Here is a 24,169-nt window from a genome sequence, read left to right on the forward strand (position 1 = left end):
AGACTGGGACTGCTACAGGGAGAAGTTCAATGGACTGGGGCGGTTATATGGAGAGACTCAGACTGGGACCGCTACAGGGTGAAGTTCAATGGGCTGGGGCGGTTATATGGAGAGACTCAGACTGGGACTGCTACAGGGTGAAGTTCAATGGGCTGGGGCGGTTATATGGAGAGACTCAGACTGGGACTGCTACAGGGAGAAGTTCAATGGGCTGGGGCGGTTATATGAAGAGACTCAGACTGGGACTGCTACAGGGAGAAGTTCAATGGACTGGGGTGGTTATATGGAGAGACTCAGACTGGGACTGCTACAGGGAGAAGTTCAATGGGCTGGGGCGGTTATATGGAGAGACTCAGACTGGGACTGCTACAGGGAGAAGTTCAATGGACTGGGGCGGTTATATGGAGAGACTCAGACTGGGACTGCTACAGGGAGAAGTTCAATGGACTGGGGCGGTTATATGGAGAGACTCAGACTGGGACTGCTACAGGGAGAAGTTCAATGGGCTGGGGCGGTTATATGGAGAGACTCAGACTGGGACTGCTACAGGGAGAAGTTCAATGGACTGGGGTGGTTATATGGAGAGACTCAGACTGGGACTGCTACAGGGAGAAGTTCAATGGGCTGGGGTGGTTAAATGGAGAGACTCAGACTGGGACTGCTACAGGGCGAAGTTCAATGGACTGGGGCGGTTATATGGAGAGACTCAGACTGGGACTGCTACAGGGAGAAGTTCAATGGATTGGGGCTCTTATACGGAGAGACTCAGACTGGGACTGCTACAGGGAGAAGTTCAATGGATTGGGGCTCTTATATGGAGAGACTCAGACTGGGACTGCTACAGGGCGAAGTTCAATGGGCTGGGGTGGTTAAATGGAGAGACTCAGACTGGGACTGCTACAGGGTGAAGTTCAATGGACTGGGGCAGTTATATGGAGAGACTCAGACTGGGACTGCTACAGGGAGAAGTTCAATGGACTGGGGCGGTTATATGGAGAGACTCAGACTGGGACTGCTACAGGGAGAAGTTCAATGGACTGGGGCGGTTATACGGAGAGACTCAGACTGGGACTGCTACAGGGAGAAGTTCAATGGATTGGGGCTCTTATATGGAGAGACTCAGACTGGGACTGCTACAGGGTGAAGTTCAATGGACTGGGGTGATTAATTGGAGAGACTCAGACTGGGACTGCTACAGGGTGAAGTTCAATGGACTGGGGCGGTTATATGGAGAGACTCAGACTGGGACTGCTACAGGGAGAAGTTCAATGGACTGGGGTGGTTAAATGGAGAGACTCAATAGGCTGCCGTTGTTTTCCCTGGAACCGAAGGATACTGAGGGTTTAACAGCCTTTCTAAATTTATGATTTGCAAAGATAGGATAGAGATTCATTGTATCTTTCCAGTTTAGGGGATTTTACAATGAGATTAGTATAGTACACTGGCTAAAGGAGAGAATGAGAAGGTTTAAATGGCAAGTTTTTCACATAGTTGTTAGTAATTTATTTAGAGATACAGTAGTGTTACAAGCCCCTGCTACCCACTTACACCCAATAGACCAATTAACCTACTGACACTTACATCTTTGGAATAGGGAGGAAACCAGAGCACTCAGTGAAAACCCATGCGGTCATGGGGAGAATGTACAAACCTTACAGACATTGGTGGCAAGTGAACTGGGTGACTGGCGTGACATTTACCGCTGCACTTCCATGCTGATGTGTATATGGAATTAATTTGTCATGGAACTGGTGAGGCAGGTAGAATTACAACAGCTAGAAGGCATTTGGGTGGCTTCATGGAAAGGGAACCTTTAGTGTGATATTGGCCAAACATGAGAAGGTTGGACCAGCTCGGGCGGGCAGCTTGGTCAGCAAGCTGTCACTCTGTGGAATGGACACATTGAAACAAAAGGGACAGAATTGTAAAGGTGGAATGCTGAGTACAGGTCAGGATCAACCTGCTGAAGTGTGAGTGAGGCAGTGAATGATAGGGTAAGCAGAGTCGTGGTTTGGATTGGTTGTGTAGGATGGCCAGTATGGAACCTTTGCAGTCTGAAACTGGTATGGATACTGTGCAGGGTTTCAGCAGCAAGAAGCTAAAGCAGAGATGGATGCGATGTGTATGTTAAGTTCAATTTTTAGGACAACTGGCTTTCACTACGTTCTGTTTCTTTGATTGATTGACTGCATTCCTGGGGCAGGAATAGTTCTCTTTCACAAATCATATAATGAGAAATGCATCTTTAATGAAACCTTCATGCAGTTCAGATTTTTTTTTCAAAATTTCACACAGCCACACCGTATTTATCTAGAAAGGGCAGTTTAAGTATTTTACAATTTAAATACCTTTCTGTTTCTGAATTGTATGTTTGATAATACGGAGATAAATCATCCAGAAAGCGACTGGCATCACAGCCAACAATGGGAACCTTATTCACAGTCACAGCTGCCAAAGAGAAAAATCAATAGAGCAAAATTACTCAGAACTCTGAACAAAAACACACAATATAGTAATAAAAAGGCAAAATTGAAATACATTTATCAAGATTAAGTTTATTGGATTTTTACATTACATAGTGGGTCAAGCTGCCTGGATGCAAAAGGTGGGGGGCAGGATTGTGGGTGGTGGTGGGCTTGTCAAATTTGCCAGAAAATGTAAAACATCATTTAGCCACTGGGTAGTTTTAATTACCTCAAAATGTTTGAGGTAAGTGTTGAACAGGGTAAATTGGGATTGACAGGATGAGGGTGGTTTACATCGGACATGGAGAAACCCTGAATGGCATTGGTGCACAGCATTCAAAGATTCTTCACATACCTTTAACAATTTCATTTAATGCCGTTCTGTAATGCATTGTGTTGCTTGAAGTACTGCATTGTGAAAAATCTATGTTATAGATAACAATCTGTAAAATGTTCTCGATGTTCTGCAAAATATAAACAAACCAACTTTATTTCTTTAACTTTAAAGAATTGAGTTTAATTTCAAATAATAAAATGTTTGCAAAGACTATGAAGCCAAAAGTAGGAATGAAAATAATAATCAGTATCCATTAATTTTTGCCTCAGTTTATTTTGACTCCAGTTCATGGCATGTGATTTACAACCTACTCAGATAATTTTATGCCATTATCCCACTTGTCTAGAGTTGGACTTTGAACTTAGACCACAAAGATTAATAAAAATGAAGAATGACTTCATCTGTCATTTTTTTTGGGTGATTGAGGAAAGATTTAATTAAGGCTGCAAGACTGAGAGGATAATAAAAAGACTGCTCGATAGCATAGCAGTTAGCACACAATATTTCAGTCCCAGTGACCTGGGTTCAATTCCGGTTTCTGTCTGTGAGAAATTTATATGTTCCCCCATGATTGTGTAGGCTTCCTCTGGGTGATCTGGTTTCCTCCCACATTCCAAAGATGTATGGATTGGTAGGTTAATTGGTCACATGGGTGTAATTGGGAAGTGTGATCTCATTGGCCCAGAGGGCCTGATACAGTGCTATATTTCCAAATAAAAATAAAAAAAATAGATTATTAGTCTGTAAAATTCCACTTGTGTGCAGATAGTCTGTATGAAGAGGGGAGGGGTTGACAACAAAATATGAGAAATGGAGGAAATATATGTGAGCCCTCCTTAAGACCATGAGTCATAGGAGCAGAATTAGGCCATTTGGCCCATCGAGCCTGCTCTGCCAATTCATCATGGCTGATCCATTTCCCTCTCTGTCCCAGTCTCCTGCTTTCTCCCGTATCCCTTCCTGCCCTGACTAATCAAGAACCTATCAATCTATCAACTTCTGCCTTAAATATACCCAATGACTTAGCCTCCAAGCACCCCACAACCACATCCTTAACAATCGACTCCAACATCTTCCCAATCACTGAAGTCAGGCTAACTGGTTTATAATTTCCTTTCTTCTGCCTTCTTCCTATCTGGAACAGTGAAGGGACATTTGCAAATTCACAGTCCTCTGGAACCATTCCAGAATCGATTCATTCTTTAAAGATTATTATTAATGCCTCTACAATCTTTCAGCAACCTCTTTCAGAAACCTAGGATGCAGTCCAGCTGGTCTAGGTGACTTCAGACCTTTTAGTTTTCCTAGCACCTTCTACCTAGTAATAGCATCTTCATTCACGTCTGCCCCTGATACTCTCGACCTTCCTCCATACCGCTAGTGTCTTCCACAGTGAAGACCGATACAAAATATTTATTCAGTTTGTCCTCCATTACTGCCTCTCCAGTGTCATTTTCCAGCAGTCCAATATCTACTCCCTCTTCTCTCTACTCCTGGTATATCTGAAAAAGGTTTGGTATCCTCTTTAATTTTGCTGGCTCGCTTACAATAATATTTCATCTTTTCCATCCCCTTATATTTTTTTTTAGTTGCTTTCTATTGGTGTTTAATAGTTATCCAATCCTCTAACTTCCCACTAATTCTTGCTCAATTGTAATTCTTGCTCTTTTGCTTTTATATTGGCTTTGATTTCCCTTGTCAGCCATGGCTGCCTCTTTCTCCCCTTAGAATACTCCATCTTTGGGTTGTATCTATACTGCACCTTCCGAATATTTCATCTCTGCTGCATCTGTTCTCAAGGTGAGGCCATCTGCTCTAGGGCTTCTGCAACATCCTCCTTCTACCCAAAATGTGGCCACAGGGGTCTGTGTTAGGACCACTTCTTATTATGTTGTATATCAATGGCTTGGATGATGGATCTTGGCCAAGTTTGTGAACTATACAAAGGTTGGCAGAGGGACAGGCAGTGTTGAGGAAGTAGGGAGACTGGAGGAGGACTTTAAACAGATTAGGAAAATAGACAAAAAGTGGCAAATGCAATACTGTGACAGGAAGTTTATGGTCTCACACTTTGGTAGAAGGAATAAAAACATAGACTATCTTCTAAATGGAGAAAATTCAAAAATCCGAGGTACAAAGGGACTTGGAAGTCCTCGTGTAAGATTCACTAAGGGTTCATCTGCAGGTTGAGTCAGTGGTGAGGAAGGCAGATGCAGTGTTAGCGTTCATTTCGAGAGGACTAGAATATAAAAAGATGTAATGCTGAGGCTTTTAAAAGCCCTGGTGAGATCTCACTTGGAGTATTGTGAACAGTTTTGGGCCCCTTATTTAAGAAAGGCTGTGCTGACATTGGAGGAAGTTCATGAGAATGATTCCAGGAATGAAAGGCTTCTCATATGAGGAGCAATTGATGGCTCTGGGCCTTTACTTGCTGGAATTTAGAAGAACGATGGGGGGATCTCAATAAACCAGTCAAATGTTGAAAGGCCTAGATAGAGTGGATGTGGAGAGAATATTTGCTATGGAACAAAGGGCACAGCCTCAGAATATAGGGATGTCCATTTAGAACGAAGATGAGGAGGAATTTCTTTAGGCAGACGCTGGTGAATCTGTGGAATTTGTTGCTATACTGTAGGTGGCCGTGGAGGCCAGGCCTTTGGGTATATTTAAGACAGATATTGATAGGTTCTAGCTTACTCAGGGCGCGATAGGTTATGGGAAGAAGGCAGGAGAATGGATTTGAGAGGGAAATGGATGTCATAATGAAATGGTAGCATAGACTCAATTGTCCGAATGGCCTAATTCTGTTCCTATGTCTTATGTTCATATGGTCTAAACTGAGAAAAGAAATGTCATCTTTACAGGAGGCAGAGTGGAGGGAGGTGTAATTGAAGTAGTTGTGGGAGTTGATGGATTTACAAGGTGTCAGACCCAGGGATAATATTCACCAAAGTTTGCTAGGCTATGGGAGGCACTGGGTGATGGTTGAAGATGATTTTTTTCATAATTGTTTATGTGATTTTAAGCCTGTATACCACGCTGGGGGGAAGGTAGTCTTTAAGCTACAGTTAAGTTGTTAGCATGAATGGGATCCAATCTGTGTGTCTGTGATACATTTTGAACTTCGTGAAGATGGCACTAAGTGGCGACTCCTTAGCTTGCAACTTCGGAGACAGTTCTATTTCCATCTTTAGTGTCTCCATTTCTCTGTTTCAGGGTTCTTTTGAAGACCCTGACCTGGAGTTACATGCTGACTTCCGTTCTTTGCTCTCGGGGTTTCACCACTGGCCGTTATCTGACATACCAAGGGCGCGTCCTAAGAGTTCGGCTCGCCTTTGGGGGCTTGAAATCTCGGGGCTCTGGAGACGGGCAGAACGAAGGTTGGTGTCCGGACAAACTGGTGTGTGGTGGGAATTGGAAGATCTCTGGCTGTGTGCCCAGAAACCTGAGATCTTTGGGCACAAAGCTCGGAAAAAGCGATGCAGCGGACTTTTAACATCATAAGCCAGTGAGTTGTTTATTATGTCTCCCCTCTCGCTGTGAAACCGAGACATCTCTTTTTCCCTTGAGAGGAAGAAAGAGCTCCTGTGGTATGTCGAATACTGGGTGAACGAGTAGTCTTTGAGGTAACTGCAAGTCTGTGTCTTTGCTGTTGCTTTGCTCACAGTTGAGTGCTCGGTGGCGGGTGCCAATGATTTTTTTTGCCGGTGGGGGAGGGGGTATAGTTGTTTGCTGCCGCTTATGTGTGGGAGGGAGGGGAGCTGGGGGGGACTTCGGGGTTCTAACATTTAACTGTCATTCATTCATTGGGCCACTCCTCTGCTTTCATGGATGATTGGGAAGAAAAAGCATTTCAGGATGTGTATTGTATACATTTCTCTGACATTAAATGTACCTTCAAAACCTTGAAAACTAATAAAGGTAAAGCATACACAGTGAATAGTAGGGCCCTGTTGAGGAACAGAGAGATCTTGATGTATGTCCAGATGTATGCCCTGAAGACAGCAGCATAAACAGCTGAGATGGAGAAGAAGGTCTTCATTAGTTGGGTACTGACTATAAGCAGGGAGAATATGGTATGACTTTGCGCAGTATTATTAGGCGACAGCTAGAATATGCTCTGCAAATTAGGTTATCAGACTATAGGAGAGATAGGATTGTACCAATAATGATGGAATGGTGGTCAATCGAACAGAAGATAAAAGGGAATTCAGCCAATACAAAGGATACGAGACTTTCAGGAATGAAGGAGTGTAAATATTTGGAATGAAGAGGTGGAACTGCCCCTGGTGCCATAAGATTCCATGATCTAAACGTGACTGATATATTGGTCAATAATACACCAGCACAATAGTGGACCCAGTGATGACAGGATCCACAGCTGAGGTTCCCAAAGGAGGTGACTGAAGTTAATGTTTCAGTAGATGTTGGATTAGTTATAACTGAAAGGAGTTACTAAATAGATGTTATGACTCAAAATGGACAAGTTGTTAATCCATATCGGACGCTAGAATGGAAAAAGAAACTCCAATCAATCTTTCACCCATCCAATCCTGCAGGACTGAAGGATTTCAAATATCAAAAGGAAGCTAAACTTGGTCTTATGCCCGTAATGGGGAAAACTGTCGTAGACCCTTATACCATATCGACTTGGTGATGCAGGATCAGTTTGTGATAATCAGCAAATTTCTTGCCAAAAAATGGTGTTCATTTTTAAGGTACTTATTTTAAGTTCAATATCAATATGAGAACATTCACAGCTCACTTCTGAAAAATAATAAGTTTACCTTTATTTTCACTAGATTTTCCAGGAAGAAATCTTCTTTTGTTTTTGAACCTCCACTTCCTGAGGGGTCCATCTGAAAGAGCAAATCTGTTTGATCTGTTACAGATATTAAGCGATATAATCCACAGGTTGAAATTGGTCTTGAATCCCAGCTTGGCTTTGAAACACCTAACCTTCAAAAATACTCATTTTAAATCTAAATCTCAATTGATATTAGAACTAGATTGTTTGCATAAACTTCAAAGTTCAAAGTAAATTTATTATGAAGTATATATGTTACTATATACAACCCCGAGATTTAGGTTCTCTTGGACATACTCAATAAATCCAATGACCATAATAGAATCAATGAAAGATTGTACCAACAGGGCGGACAGCCAGTGTGCAAAAGATAACAAATTGCACAAATACAATTTAAGAGAAAAAAGGAAATAATAATAATTAAGAAATAAGTGTGCTTGGCTAATCCAGGTTTTGCCATTCCAGGCTAATCCTGTGCCTCAGGTTTCACCAGCTTGAGCTGAGGAAAATAAAAATACAATAATAATAATAATAAAATAAGCAATAAATATCAAGAACATGAGTTGAGGAGTCCTTGAAAGTGAGTCCATAGATTGTGGGAACAGTTCAGTGATGGGGCAAGTGAAGTTTTCCCCTCTGGTTAAAGAGCCTGATGGTTGAGGGGTAGTAACTGTTCCTGAACCTGGTGGTGCGAGTCCTGAGGCTGCTGTACCTTCTTCCTGTTGGCAGCAGTGAGACGAGAGCATGGCCTGGATGGTGGGGGTCCCTGATGATGGATGCTGCTGTGCTATGACAATGCTGTGTGTACATTGAACGTATAACATAGGACTGTACATCTCAGGAACAAGCCCTTCGATGCACAACATTGTGCCAAACCAGCTAAAGAGTAAATCAAAAAACCCCAAAAATTAATACCTCCTACCTACACAAAGTCCATATCCCTCCATCTTCCTCATATTCATAAGCCTATCTAAACATCTCTTAAAAGCCTCTAATGTATTTGCCTCTCTCACCAAATGAGGTAGCACTTTCCAACCATCCATGACACTCTGAGTAAAAAACTTACCCCTCACATCTCCCTTGAACCTACCCCCTCTCACCTTCACTGTTTGCCCTCTGGTATTAGATATAACTACCCTTGGAAAAAGATACTCCCTGTCTACTCCATCTATGACCTCTCATAATCTTATAGACCTCTGTCAGATCTCCCCTCAGCCTCCACTGCTCCAGAGAAAACAACCCAAGTTTATCCAGCCTCCCATGATTGCACATCCCCTCCAAACCAGGCAGCGTCCTGGTAAACCTCTCCAGAGCTTCAACATCCTCCCTGTAGTGGAGCAACCAGAACTGTATGCAATACTCCAGAAGTGGCTTAACACGAGTTTTATAAGATTGCAACACAACATTTTGACTCTTGAACCCAATGCCTAGACTAATAAAAGCAAACATTAAATAACCTTTCTTAACCACCTTATCAACCTGTGTAGCCACTTTCAAGGAGCTATGAACTTGGATCCCAAGATCTCTCTGCTCAGCAACACTGTTGAGGACTTTGCCCTTTAACAGTGCACTGTCCCCTGGTTTTTTCCCTATCAAGGTAATCACCTCATATTTATCTGGGTTAAACTCCACCTGCCACTATCTGCAACTGATCTATATCACACTGTATTCTTTGCCATTCGTCTACACTATCCACAACACCACCAATCTTGGTATCATCCCCAAACTTACTAACACACCCATCTACATCTTAATCCCAGTCATTTATATACGGTACATTACAAACGGCAGAGGTCCCAGCACAGATCACTGTGGAACACCACTAGTTACAGTCTTCCAGCTTGAATAAGTCCCTTCAGCCACTACCCCCTGTATTCTATGCACAAACCAGTTCTGAATCCAAGCTGTCAATTCACTGCAGGCCTCATACATCTTATCTACTGCTTGAGCCTCCCATGAACGACTTTGTCCAAGCACCATACGAAAATCCACCTAAACAACAGCCACTGCCCTCCCCTCATCAATCTCTCTCATCACCAGTCTATAGTTCCCAGGATTTTCCCTTGTTCCCTTTGTAAATAGAGGTACAATATTAGCCCCTAGCCAGTCCACCCGGGATATCACCTGTGCCTAAAGAGGACACCAAGATACTGATCAAGGCCCCAGCAATCTTGTCTCTTACCTCTTTCATTAATCTGGGGTAACTGCCATCAGGTCCTGGGGACTTATCCACTTTAATACTCATTAGAAGGCCCAACACTTCCTCTTCCTTGACCACCAAACACCCTAACGTCTTTATGCACTTAGCACTGATCTCCTGATTGTCCACGTCCTTTTCCTTGGTAGATACTGAAGCAAAGTACTCATTAAGTACCTCATTCACTTCCTTCACATCCAAGCAAATATTCCCCTCTTTATCCTTGGGTGGTCCCACCCTCTCCCCAGTTATCCTCTTGATCTTAATGTATGTATAGAATGCCTCCTCATGCAACTTAATCCTACTTGTCAAATGAACTAGGCTCAATTTAATAAGTTTTGCAGCCAATCGTTCTCTAGTTGACATAAGTGTAGAGAACCCATTCCAATGAATGGAGAGTTTAGTAGGAGGAGGTGCATGCTGTAGAAACACAGTCAACTAACTGGCTGGTAGTGGATTGACCTGTCCCACATATTAACCAACCATCAAAGAGGAGAACAACATCCTGAGAAAAAAAAACTTAAAGCAAATTTCTTTCAGTCAAAATTGTCCTTTTCTGTTTAGGTACAGTTTACTATGTGCCTTCCCCAAATACACAATGCTTGGTTCTCAAGTCAAAAGCTTAGTTTGTCCATTTCTACTTGAAAGGGAAAATGTAGATGTGAAAATCTGAAATAAGAATCCCAGGAACACTAATCTGCAAAGAGAGAAATGGTGTTAACAATTTTGTGTTATCAGAACTATCTTCTTTCTATCTATGTTTTAAATAAATAGGCATCCATTAGTCTCTGAGACCATGGATTTGGGCCTTGGGAGGTTTCCAGGGCGCAGGCTTGGGCAGGGTTGTATGGGAGACCGGCAGTTGCCCAAGCTGCAAGCCTTCCCCTCTCCATGCCACCGATGTTGTCCAAGGGAAGGGCACTAGGACCCAAGCAGCTTGGCACCGGTGTTGTCGCAGAGCAATGTGTGGTTAAGTGCCTTGCTCAAGGACGCAACATGTTGCCTCAGTTGAGGCTCGAACTAGTGACCTTCAGATCACGAGACCGATGCCTTATCCACTACCCCACACGCCAAGACAATCTATGCTTATTAAGTTACTTTCTCTGGAGCAAATTGAAGGCTGGGAGGGGAAGAGCTGATGGATAAGATCATAGGGGGAGTAGACAGGTGGTACCTCTCTCTCGAGGTCGAAATGTCTAATAACACAGGGCATGTATTTAAGGTGGAAGGAGCAAGTTCACAGGAGATGTGTGGGGCAGGTTTTTCTTTATACAGAGAGTGGCGTGTGATTGCAATGCAGTGTCAGGATGGTGGCAGAGATAAATAGGAAGTGTTAAAGAGGCTCATGAATGTGCAGAGTGGAAGGAGATGGACGTTGTGTAGGCAGAGGAGATTAGTTAGCAATTTAATTGGCTCAGCATAAGAATATGGACAGAAGAGACTGTTCCTCGAACATGCTCTAGGTCGGGGGTCGGCAACCCGCGGCTCTGGAGCCACATGTGGCTCTTTTACGTCTGTGCTGCGGCTCCCTGTTGCTTTGGGAAATAATTGGTCAGTATTTAATTAAAATGTATTTTATGTTAGTTTGTTAGTTTTTGAAATGTAATTCTAAATTTGAAGATTATGGTGATCTTGTACAATCTAAATAAGACATTGTGGCGACCCATTTCCTGACACATCCGAACCGGCTCACAATTAGCCAGCGTTCAGGCTAAGGGAGATAGCCTACGGGGGGTTTGTGAGTACGTGTCTTTTGCAGCATCCACGCCCATGGGGGGCGGGTTGAGGGAGGCTTAAAAGCAAGGCTGTTTAGTTCGAATAAAGCTATCTTTGACTGCAGTTTACTGACTGCGTGTAGCAACCGCTACAACGTGTTTTTATCGCTGGCTGTCCAGAGGGGAGGTGCTGAAACGCTTTGTCGCGTGTCTGGAAGAAGTGAAAACTTTCCTGGGCAGCAAAGGGCTCACCTTTCCTGAGCTGGAACAGCCAGAGTGGCTGGAAAAGCTACACTTCATGGTAGACATGACAGCGCACCTGAACACGCTGAACACAGCTCTTCAGGGGAAAGGACGTACAGCTCTGCACATGTTGGAGGATGTTTTGGCATTCGAGCGCAAGTTGACAGTGCTTGCCAGAGATTTACAGAAAGGCATATTGTCTCACTTCCCCAATTTGAGAGAGTTCAAACAAGGTCACGACATGATAAATTCGGAGTATTTACATTCTGCAATCATCGCAATGCAAACATTGTTTGGGAAACGCTTCTGTGAGTTCAGAGAGGAAAAAAAACACATTATCCTTCCCGGTCACTCCCCTAAGCATCGATCCATCCCTACTGAATACAACTGCATTGTCAGGTGTGAGTCAACCTGACCAAGTATGATAAATATTTTAATTGCCTATTATTTTACGTACATTCATATGTTTTCATTGTTCAGTGAAATAGTCCTTTTATTTTTCAGGTTGACAGCTGGCTGACGTTATTTTTGGTTTGCTGCTGGCGGCAAATTTAAATTTGGCGTTTTTCATAAATACAAGAAGGACTCAAATAGACGTTGAGTATTTTACTTCAAAGTAACCTTCAACCCAACGTCTTTTTTTTGGAGTTCAAAATGTTTTTGTTGCATGCAGAAATGTGATTTCGTTTTCTCTGCAGGAGTTCATCAATTTCATAAATGCAACACATTATAGGTTGTTTATACATAGCATAAAGGCAAAACAAAACGTTGTATGCAGTGTTATTTCATTTTAAATGTCAAACAGGTTTTGCGGCTCCCAGTGTTTTCTTTTCTGTGGGAAACGGGTCCAAGTGGCTCTTTCAGTGGTAAAGGTTGCTGACCCCTGCTCTAGGTGATCCCATCCAGGCACATAAAGATATAAGTACATACATTCTTATCAATAAAACCAGCTGAGGTTTATCCTGGAGGTTGAGTGCCACTCTATGTTCATATATAATCAACACTTGAGATTTAGTGTCATTATAGCATTTTACTTACCTTCTGATTTGGTTCACAATCATATGGTACGGTTAGAGCAATCAAGTCTGCCATTCCCTGTAAAAATATGGAACTATTTTATAAAAGGAAATTTATCAAATTTCAAAAAAACAACTTATAATATTTTCTGCAGCTTCTCAAAAGCATTTACTTGAGCCTTCTAAACGTATAATGTTCAGTGTCATATTAAATTCAGCAAAGACCAATGAGTTGAACATTAGTATCATTAGTCATGATTCTGATCACTGATTTCTCTGTTCAACACCACCCTCTTTTGATGCAAGAGCTTCTACTGACCTGATTTTACTCCGGGTAATTTGTCTGAAATCACACAAATCAGATCAAAGCAATATGAAATTTTCATGTGAAAATGATATATGTGCTGTGCTGTAAGATCATGGTCAATCCAGCTTCGGCCCCAACACCATTTTCTGCTCTTTTCCCACATCCTTGTAGTTGAAATGTCTGTCAATCCCTCTTGTGAGTATATTTTCTGCAGTTCTCTTGGACAAAGAATTCCAAAGATCTCATAAAGTAGGTTTTCGTCATCACCGCTCTCAGAAATCAGTGACCCCTTATTTGGATCTGTGTCCAGGAACATTCTAAATACTTTTTTTTTAGGGGAAACAACATCTCAATAAATAAAATAAATAAATCTTAGCGACTATCAAGTCAGTTCCTTTCAGAATGGGGGAATTTGATCTCCATTCATCCTTCTGAGTCCACACTAACTGCCTAAACTTTCCTCCGTCAACCCCTGCATCCGAGGAATCGACTTGGTGAACTTTCTCTCTGCTGTCTCCAGTGTAAGCACATGCTTGGAGCACATTGGGTTTCTGCAATCTTTTGTGTATGTTTAACATAAACCTAACTGGAATTAGATTCTGCCCAGAAAGCTGAACAGATTAAATGAATGACAGTTGAAGTTTTGGCTGTTAGTGAGCATCAGAGAACTTCTTAAGAATAATTTTAAACACGAGAACGTTTACAGACACTGGAAATCTAAAGCAACACGCACAAAATGCTGGAGGAACACGAGGTCAGGCAGCATCTTTAGGACAAGAAGGGTCTCAGCTCAAAACGCTGACTGTTTAGAGGCTGCCTGACCTGCTGAGTTCCTCCAGCATGTTGTGTGCATTGCTTAAGGATATTACATTCTTTTTAAAATACTAAAACAAAATGGCAATTTTTAAAAGTTCTTGAATATTGTTTTATTTCTTAATTTACTCAGTAACTGACTTAGGTAACACAAACTTACTGCACAGAAACAAATCAGTGGACAGTTAAAGCTTCTCATTCTGTCAATGAGAAGACTAATTTTTCTGACCAGGCTCGCTTACCCAAAAACATCACCTGCCTACGCACATTCACATTTGCTTAGCCCAGGTAGCCTATCTTGCTGGCTCTCTGCACTTGTGGTGTGGTCCAGATCAGCACCTGGGCCCTGGGCAGCTGCACATGGACATCATGCTCTCTAAACTGCCAGTTTGACAGCTGCAGTGCTAGATGTTGAGCAGTAAAACCTGCCTCTGATTTTAATTGTTTCTGATAAAGATACTTAGGATTTACTAAAATCAAAACCAGTAAGATATGATTAAACATTTAAGTTTAAAAGGTTGGTAGTTAAAATATAATTAATGTAAAAGACTTACTAGAAATTCAGAATCAGGCTTGTTATCACTGAAATGCATTGTTTTGTGACAGCAGAATAGGACAAGACATAAAGAGGATTAATTACTGAGCTACAATGAAAATAAATAAATAGTGTAAATGAAGAACAGTGTTCATGGACAAACAAGAGCAAATCTGCAGATACTGGAAATCCGCGTAACACCACAAAATGCTGGAGGAACTGAGCAGGCCAGGCAGCATCAATGGAAAAGAATACAGTTGACGTTTTGGGTCGAGACCCTTTGGCAGGACTATCCATCATAAGTTTATAATAGTGTTCATGAATTCATGAACTGTTGAGAAGTCTGACGGTAGATGAGAAGAAGCTGTTCCTAAAGCAATGAACATGAGGCTCCTGTTCCTCAACCCTGATGCTAGCAATGAGAAGAGGGCATGTTCTGGGTGATGAGGGGCCTTAATAATGGATACTGCCTTTTTGAGGCATCACCCTTGAAGATGATGCCAATGGCAGGAAGGCTGGTGCCCATGATGGTGCTGGTTGAAGCTGAAAATGTTTTTCTGTTTCAGTTGCTATTCTTCTTCCTGTACTCCCCTTTGAAGTAATCTGGTCTCAGATCCTCATCAGGTCTAAGCTGGTACAGAAGTGAGTGACTCTACTCCCCAATGCTGTGCTGAGAAGTCCCAGCAAGACCAGGTCCTGCTGCTGGACAATGAGCAGATCAGTGGCTGAATCTCCCAGGGTTTTATTTATGTGCTGTGGTATGTACCAGGAGGACCAGGGCTTAACTCAATTTGAGCAGTTGAATGCTAACAGCTCCCTGTTGTACCTGCTTCCACTATCACCCCTGGCATCTATCACTCTCTGAGTTATAAAAGTATATTGTGCATCTCCTTTAAACTTACCCTCTCTCACATCTTGTATTTGGCATTTCCACCCAGAGAAAATGACTCACTTTCTTCCCTGTTTATCTGTCATAACTTTATAAACTTTAGCACAGTGCACCTGTAGATGTGAACTTCCCACTATTCAGGACATTAACAAAGAAAGGTGTGTAAGAGGGGCCCAAAGGTTCATTGGGGACCTGAATCACCCCAACCACAAACTGTTCCAGCTGCTACCATCTGGGAAACAATACCACAGCATAAAAGCCAGGATTCACAGGCTCCGGGAGGACAGCTTCTTCCACCAGGCCATCCGACATTAATTCATCCTGACACAACTGTATTTCTATGTAATATTGACTAACTTGTTGTACATACTATTCATTACAAATTACTATAAATTGCACATTGCATGTTTAGACGGAGATGTAACTTAAAGATCTTTCCTCCTCCTCTATGTGAAGGGTGTAAGTAATAAAGTCAATTCAAGTTCAATTTATGAGGTCTTCACTCAGCCTGCACCATGATCCTGTCCATCCTCTCCTTATATCTCATGCCCTCTAATTCAGGCTGCCTCTAGGTAAACCAAAGCCTCCAGATTCTTTCTGCAATCGGATGACCTGAACTGCATACAAAATTCAAAGTGTGGGCTAACCAGAGTTTTATACAACTGTTGCATGTTTCCTGACTCTTGTACTCAATGTCCCAATGGAAAAGGACAAGCATACCAAACACCTTTACCTTTCCGTCTATTTCTTCTGCTACTTTCATGAAGCTATAGACTTGGAGCCCATGAATCAACTGTGAATCAAAGGTGTTAAGGTCTGTGCGATTAACTACATAGCTTCCTCCTACATTTAACTTCCTAATGTGCAAATATCAGTTAACCACGAGTGAAGAAGCCCAAATTTTTCAAGTGTTTTTAGAATGAGTTTACACAATGGCAATGATCTCTGTGTACATTCCACTAACAAAAGGGGCATTAACATATCACATCCCTTCATAAAATGGCAAGCATTTAAGGTGGGGCAGCATTAACTCAATTGGGCCGTGGGTTTGAGAAATGTTGTTAGGACCATTTGACAGGACAGACCCTGAACTTAACCGCACTGAATGCTGTACCCTAATTCACAGGCTTTGTGTCTCTGCGTGATTAGAGAATGGGAATTGTATTAGCTAACACTTTATCACAGTAGGGAATGATAATAATGTGTGGGCCAGGCCTGGAAATAACACGATTTCCTCGTCCAGATTTCTCATGATGTCAAATACAGGAGTGTCGTTTCGCTTTTCAACAATTGTAGTTTGTTTCAAGCAAAGTTTCAGAGAATGGTGGGCTAGCAAGAGATGAGGTGATTATGTGATCAATTATGAGGCACTGAGGATCAAATACTCATTATTCATTGGTTAAATTAAGCCTGTAATGTCTCTGATGTCCATTTGCTACCAAGCATTGCTCCACTGTCCCCTTTATCTTTATCACCCCCTCAGAAACTCCCACTGCCCCCCCCCAATCCGGAGTCAATATTGTTAACTTTGGGATTGAGCCAGAGAGCATTTGATAAGTAACTGTACATGCCCAGCTCAGCCTAGGCATAACAATTGGAAAATGATCAGTCTCTTACTAATACTGAGGAGAGATGCTGAAAAAAAGAACATTACTTATTGTGGGAAAGAAATCCTTGGGACTGGTTATTACAGGTTCCTCCTCTGGGAAGCTCAGGCAAGAACACTGCAGACTTGCAGATAAATTGGGAGTTACAGCAAAAATGGAACTGCTGGAGGAACTCAGCAGGGCAGGCAATGTCTGTGGAGGCATCGGGACCCCGGCATTTCAACTGGAAACGTCAAACTATCCTCTTGCCTTTGCAGATGCTGCTTGATTTGCTGAGTTCCTCCAGCATGTTGTTTGTTCATTGCTGCAGATTCCAGCATCTGCAGCCTCTTGTAACCCTGGATATCGGTCACATGTTGCTTTACCTATAGAAGGACAGGTATTCAGGTTGGGGGAGGGCGGCATTCTCACCAAAAATAAACTATTTGAGTTTAAATCCCAAATGAGTATTTTCCTCTTTTTACCTATGAGTACAATGTAGTTCCAGAGTGTCTCCTTTCAGAGAAGACAAGGTAGTGTCCTCCCTCTCCTGTGGACATCGTAGGCCTCTGGGACTCAGATCAGAGAAGAGAATGACAGTTTCCCTGTGACTTGACCAATGGTTATTCCTCAACCAACACACAAGACCAATTTATATTGGGAATTTATTTCACTGTCTTCTGGGGAATTAGCTGTGTTTAAAGGGACATTAGAACAGTGATGACATCTCAAAAGTTCTATTAAGGGAAGTCCTTTTTAATGCCGGGTTCTGACAGAAGTTTGATGCATACACACAGACTTTTTGAATTAAAGATAATTTGTTAACATCTTTCCTGCTGGCATATTTAGTAGAATTTTATTTGTGAAAAATGACATAACATTTTGTTCATTGACGAAAGATGGATACAAGCTGATATTGTTTAATTCTGTTTGTCTTACACTTCCGTCATTTGAATTACATTGTGCAATAACTGATATGCATTGTACATTCCTTCAACGGAGATCTTGTAATTATATAACTTACAATCGTCACAGTATAATTTAACTGGCATTTGTCAGGAGCAGAATTGCTGATAATTGAATAGTACTGTAACTTTTTTTTGACAGATAAACAATTAAGGTACCAAACTTAAAAATCCAAAAACTTACTGTTTTGATAACTTGCTGGAATATAACGCCTGTAGAAATCACGTCATTAATATTCAAAACAAGAGACAATCTTCCTCCTGTTGGGTGGAAGGGAGGAAAGAATAATTTTATCATGACTTCCATTTCAACATGTAGCAATTTCTACCAAGCCTGGATCAAGGATTTTTAAAGCAGAGCTTTTAATTTGTGATTAAAGACACAATGCTAGGAATTATACCATGAAGTTACCACCTGATTTATTTATGCTTTTACAATAAATTTAACAGAAAATAGAGTAAATATTTAATAGCTCAAATGCTTGTGTGGAAACAGAAGAAGCCTTAATATTTCAGGAAAATATACACAAGTAGCCACTTTATTGGGTGCCCAATAAAGGGGCCACTGAGTGTACTTTTATCACTGGTTTCAGAAGAAGGCTTCTCATTTTCTGCTACTAGATTTTGAGCATCTGTGGTTTTTTGTAATTTATGTTTGTTTTTAACGGATTTAACCTGTCCCGGTCCTATTGCCAGCTTCTTTCCAGATCTCCTGTCTGGTATAGGGTATTGATAATAGATAGTATAGGGTAGCCTTACAATTGAACCCACTATTTCAAATCCCCAGCAAACAAAATATGTCATTCTTATTTTTCACAAACTGAATTAAATTATTTAGTTTAAAATGTGAAATGGTTGAAGCATAGCAACTTAGCTCATTTTGATCATTTTAATCCTTTTGAGCCTAAGTGACAGATCTGTACTGAAATACTGGAATGTTTGCATCTAGGCACTGACAATGTCTTTTCATTCCATAGTTTTCTTGAACACTGGTAGAACATTAGTGATTGTAAACTGCATAATCTAACACTTAATTCTAAAACATTTTGCTGTAATTTTTAAAAGCCTGTTCTTTTCTACGTTGATTTGGTTGGAATGGATTTTGAAAATTTCAGCCGATAAATTGGATGGAAGTTGGAAGCAAAGTTGATGAGCACAGCCTGGGTGCAGGAAGCAGCCACAATAAAGCTGGGGAGTGACACCCAAATTGGAACATAGACTGTTCTGCATAGCCAACAAAACGCCAGGCACAGCCAGGACCCAGGCCTCGAGTGCCCATGGCTACACACTCAGTTTGAAGGAAGTGGGTGGAACTCATTGAGAGTGAGGACTGGACCTGCCAGACGGAGGAGAGTGCTGGTGGAGGGGAACAGGTTGGGCCTGTTGTCTAGAAAGGAGCAGAAAGCTTTAGAGCCCTTCTGATGGGGGATGGAGATGTACAGGGACTGGATGTCTATGGTGTTTGTGTTAATTTGTATACTTAACTATGTTGTATGTGTTCTTATGTCAACTTATTTTTTCTCAGCTTAATATTATTGTGTTCATATTATTTTATGTGCTGTATATGATATGTGTGCTGTGTTTTGCACCTTGGTCCCAGAGGAATGTTGGTTTGTTTGGCTGTATACTGTACGGTTGAATGACAATAAACTTGACCTTAAACTTGAACTTCAGCAATTGGATTTTAGTAAGACTATATTTGGAGTACTTTATGAAGATTTGATCTCTATCAAAAAATACTTTCTGGACTTTCAATGAGTGATAAGTGATCTCAAAATATATAAAATTCAGGGAGTTCAATGCGTCGATTATGTGAAGCTATTTATCCGATCTGTGGAATTGACAAACTGGGGAGCTTAGATCTGCCATAGTTCCATTTCGGCCCAAGATGTGGAAAAATCCCTCCACTCAGAGCATATTTTCAATTGTTTACTCCCAAAAACTACAAAAATGTCATGGTTAATTACGTAGGTTCAAGGCTGAGATTTTTGAAAAAGATTTATTTAGTGATATGAGGGACAGTGAAGAATGTTGCAAATTCCAGAATCAATTGCTAACTTATGAATGGCAAAGAACTGCAATTATAGGCATCATAATTAGACATTAATAAATCAGTTTGGTAGGAAAGTAAACAATTACTTTCTACTTGGGGCATTCACCCATTTCCTCATTGTTAGTGCAGTACGAGCACTTACCATCTCAATGAACCCTAGCAAAACCTACTAATCTTGAAATGACCATTCTCCTTACTAGTCTTTTCTCTATTAACCAATCTATTATCCATGATAAAATATTATTCACAATGAGTTTTTTTGCATGCTTTTCGAACATCCAGACACACATCCGCTAAATGTTTTTCTCCACCTTTCTAGAGTATCAAATTCTTGGATTTATCAATTTCCTTTAAAAAATGATACCAATTTGCCTTGTGATATACTCATTTAAGTGCCTTGCTTGTTTACAGATTCCAGCATTTTCCCAGCAACTTATGTTTGGCTTGTACTTCCATCATGTGTCAATAACTTCAGTTTACTTTTGGTATCTTCCAATATCCTGAGATTATTTTAAAAAATAGAAAATTATGGAAGATATTTCTGTAGCCATCTCTTCTACAACCCGTTTGTGTTTTAATACTTGCAGATGATTTAGTAATCACTTTTTATATTTTTGGCAAGTTTATTTTTATATTCTAGTTCTGTTATTTTGGGCCATATTTTATTTTAAAAACTCTTTTACAGTATTGTCTTTATTTAGTTTGCACAGTTGTTCTCCATTGGTATATGTTTACTTTGAAAATTTAACTTATACAATGCTTATTAGACAATTATTTCTATTTCAGTAATTTATCAATGTCATTATGAATGCATAGAATATTGCAGATGAAGTGTGTTGAATTCAAACTTCCATTTCCAATTTTTCTTTTTCCATTTTTCCACTAGTCCACAAACCCCATTGGTCCTTTCTATCACACACTGCAGATTGTCACTCCTTGCTTTTATATTTTCACAACTTTCACTATTCTATTCAATTTTATAAACCTTCTTCTCTTCCATGTATCCTCTTACCCCCTTTTTTCCTTCCAAGTAAATAGAAACCTCAAAATCATAACTGAACTTGGTCATCATAATTTCGTCATTAGTGCCATGAAATATGCAAACTTTAGGAATTGTTTTACACTAGTTGCACATTTTGTACCTTGTGAAACAAATAAAATACTAACAAACTGTTTAACTATACTAACTGTTGTTCTGTTGTTTAAAAAAGGCTATAAAAATAATCCGGGAAATTATAGGCCGGTAAGTTTGATATCGGTAGTAGGTAAATTACTGGAAGGAATACTGAGAGATAGGATCTACATGTATTTAGATAGACAGGGTCTTATTAGGGAGAGTCAACATGGCTTTGTGCATGGTAGGTCATGTTTAACAAATCTATTAGAGTTTATTGAGGAGATTATGAGGAAGGTGGATGAAGGGAAGGCTGTGGATGTTGTCTACATGGACTTCAGACCTTTGACAAGGTCCTGCATGGGAGGTTAGTTAGGAAGATTCAGTCACTAAGTATACGTGGTGAGGTAGTAAATTGGATTAGATGTTGGCTCAATGGGAAAAGCCAGAGAGTGGTAGTGGAGAATTGCTTCTCTGAGTGGAGGCCTGTGACTAGTGGTGTGCCACAGGGATCAGTGCTGGGTCCATTGTTATTTGTCATCTATATCAATGATCTGGATGATAATGTGGCAAATTGGATCAGCAAATTTGCTGATGATACAAAGATTGGAGGTGTAGTGGACAGTGAGGAAGGTTTTCAAAGCTTGCAGGGGGATTTGGACCAGCTGGAAAAATGGGCTGAAAAATGGCAGATGGAGTTTAATACAGACGAGTGTGAGGTATTGCACTTTGGAAGGAAAAACCAAGGTAGAACATAGAAGGTAAATGGTAGGGCACTGAGGAGTGCATTAGAACGGAGAGATCTGGGAATACAGATACAAAATTCCCTAAAAGTGGTGTCACAGGTAGATAGGGTAGTAAAGGGAGCTTTTGGTACATTGGCCATTATAAATCACAGTATTGAGTAAAAGAGTTGGAATGTTATGGTGAGGTTGTATAAGGCATTGGTGAGGCTGAATTTGGAGTATTGTGTGCAGTTTTGGTCTCTGAATTACAGGAAGGATATTTATAAGGTTGAAAGAGTGCAGAGAAGGTTTACAAGGATGTTGCTGGGACTTGAGAAACTGAGTTACAGAGAAAGGTTGAATAGGTTAGGATATTCCCTGGAGCGTAGAAGAATGAGGGGAGATTTGATAGAGGTATATAAAATTATGATGGGTATAGATAGAGTGAATGCAAGCAAGCTTTTTCCACTGAGGCTAGGGGAGAAAAAGAAACAGAGGACATGGGTTAAGGGTGAAGGGGGAAAAGTTTAAAGGGAACATTAGAGGAGGCTTCTTCACACAGAGAGTGGTGGGAGTGTGGAACCAGCTGCCAGATGAAGTGGTAAATGTGGGCTCACTTTTAACATTTAAGAAAAACTTGGACAGGTACATGGATGAGAGGTGTATGGAGGGATATGGTCCAGGTGCAGGTCAGTGGGACTAGGCAGAAAAATGGTTCAGCACAGCCGAGAAGGGTCAAAAGGCCTGTTTCTGTGCTGTAATGTTCTATGGTTCTAAATCCAAAATGTTAGACTATCTATAAAAGTCTCTATATGTCATCTACAAACACCTCATGAGCAAAAATAATCCTGTCTATGTGCAATTGAATACCTGATACATGAAGTTGGGCAGTGAAATAGGACAAGAGTTTGTGGCAGGATTAGGCCTGCAGAACATGCAGAACTGTCCTACTATCTAATAAATTAAATGCCAAAACTCAAGGGAAATTAAATAAATTTGGAATTATTTAGATCGGTTAGTGTATCCTTCATCAACTGTAAAGCCGTAAAAGGAATTATAGGTTGTTGAAGTTTCAAAGCATACACTTAATTTGTTGACTTTAGACTTTGATTAAAAGATGGTTTTTATTATCTTATGTTTGCATAATAAAGGTTAAGAATTGAACAAATAGTATTTCACAAAGCAGATAAATGTGGATAAGGTTATCACTTGGCTCAACTTTATCTCTTTCACCCATACTCTTTGCACTCTTGCAGCACGGATATTTTCCTTGATACTTAACTTCAATACAGAAAATTTATTTTGTATATTGATCATTCATTGTAGATTTGAGAACCAGCATTGAATTCTAACACCTTACTTATGCAATTTATAAAGACTTACCCATAGGCGCCGCTTCATTGTGATAAATTTTGTATGCCTTTTTATGGGCAAGCATTATATTCCTGATTGCTGAAGATTCAGTGTTTAGTTTTTTGTGTTGGGATATTATCTTTGAAGAATCATCAAATGTTATCCAAGTTTTAACTTTTTCTCCAAATGTTACGAAAGCAAATCGTGCATAGTTTGCAAAGGATTCAATAAGTGCTTCATTCTCCCAGTTGCTATACTTCGCGGTCAGATGTTGAGGGATGTTACTGATGTTCAGAACCATTATAGGCTTGAGATTTGCAATTATTAATTCATTTAGGAAGTTTGAATAGCACTTCACTTGCTTATGATCCACTTTCTCAGCAATATCTTGGGACAGAATACCAGCCCAAGGAAGAATTACTTTGTAATGGGAAAGTCCTTTTTGATGATGAGCTTTAAAGTGATTTTTCACGTATCTTGGCAGAGGGTCCAAGCAAATAGAATCGGTGCCTTCCACATTGATATCAATTATCTGGTGCTTGTCTTCATTTTTTGCCAAAGTATTCACCAGAGTATTTGTTAAAGGACCACCAATTACCATAAAACCCGGTGGTAATTTTATTTCTGCACTAGTCAAACTTGTGAAAATTAAGATGACAACAACCGTGGTCTGTAGCTCCATTTTATAGGTCTAGTGTAAAGAGCAGGTCCAGCTCTTTATATATTAGCTCGAATTACTTAATTGCTGTTAAGCACCACCCTCTTAAACGGCTCCGCTTGTGATAAAATTATGGTCCGAATTTAAACAACAAAAGCTAAATTTAGGAGTTATAATGAATTCCACTGGTACATTTCAGGTATCCAATGGTTCATAGTTCTTTCTTAGAGCTTTTTAAGTAATTTAATAGCCATTTATTTAAATAAAGTAGTTTGATTGGATACACAGATGAAATGCAATATGGTGTCTAAACCAATCAGTTTTCCAGTTTAGATTACTCCAATGTTAAAAGGTATCAAACGTGACTACCTTCTCCTTTGTCCCTTTTGTA

The 24,169-nt window shown here is 40.6% G+C and overlaps 1 protein-coding gene across 1 annotated transcript in view; it reads right to left on the reverse strand.

The window, feature by feature from the left end:
* Positions 1–23,802, reverse strand: part of LOC132394767 (lactase/phlorizin hydrolase-like) — a 94,459-nt gene extending 70,657 nt beyond the window's left edge. Inside the window, exons 1-7 of the mRNA XM_059971175.1 lie at positions 23,151–23,802; positions 18,060–18,136; positions 12,803–12,859; positions 9,792–10,226; positions 7,590–7,661; positions 2,821–2,929; positions 2,349–2,448 (exon numbers count right to left, since the gene is read on the reverse strand). Of these exons, the coding sequence (XP_059827158.1) occupies positions 2,349–2,448; positions 2,821–2,929; positions 7,590–7,661; positions 9,792–10,226; positions 12,803–12,859; positions 18,060–18,136; positions 23,151–23,802 (1,502 nt within the window). The remainder of the gene's footprint in view (positions 1–2,348; positions 2,449–2,820; positions 2,930–7,589; positions 7,662–9,791; positions 10,227–12,802; positions 12,860–18,059; positions 18,137–23,150) is intronic.
* Between the last annotated feature and the right edge of the window lie 367 nt (positions 23,803–24,169).

This window comes from Hypanus sabinus, chromosome 5 (genome assembly GCF_030144855.1).
Source record: "Hypanus sabinus isolate sHypSab1 chromosome 5, sHypSab1.hap1, whole genome shotgun sequence".
NCBI lineage: Eukaryota > Metazoa > Chordata > Chondrichthyes > Myliobatiformes > Dasyatidae > Hypanus > Hypanus sabinus.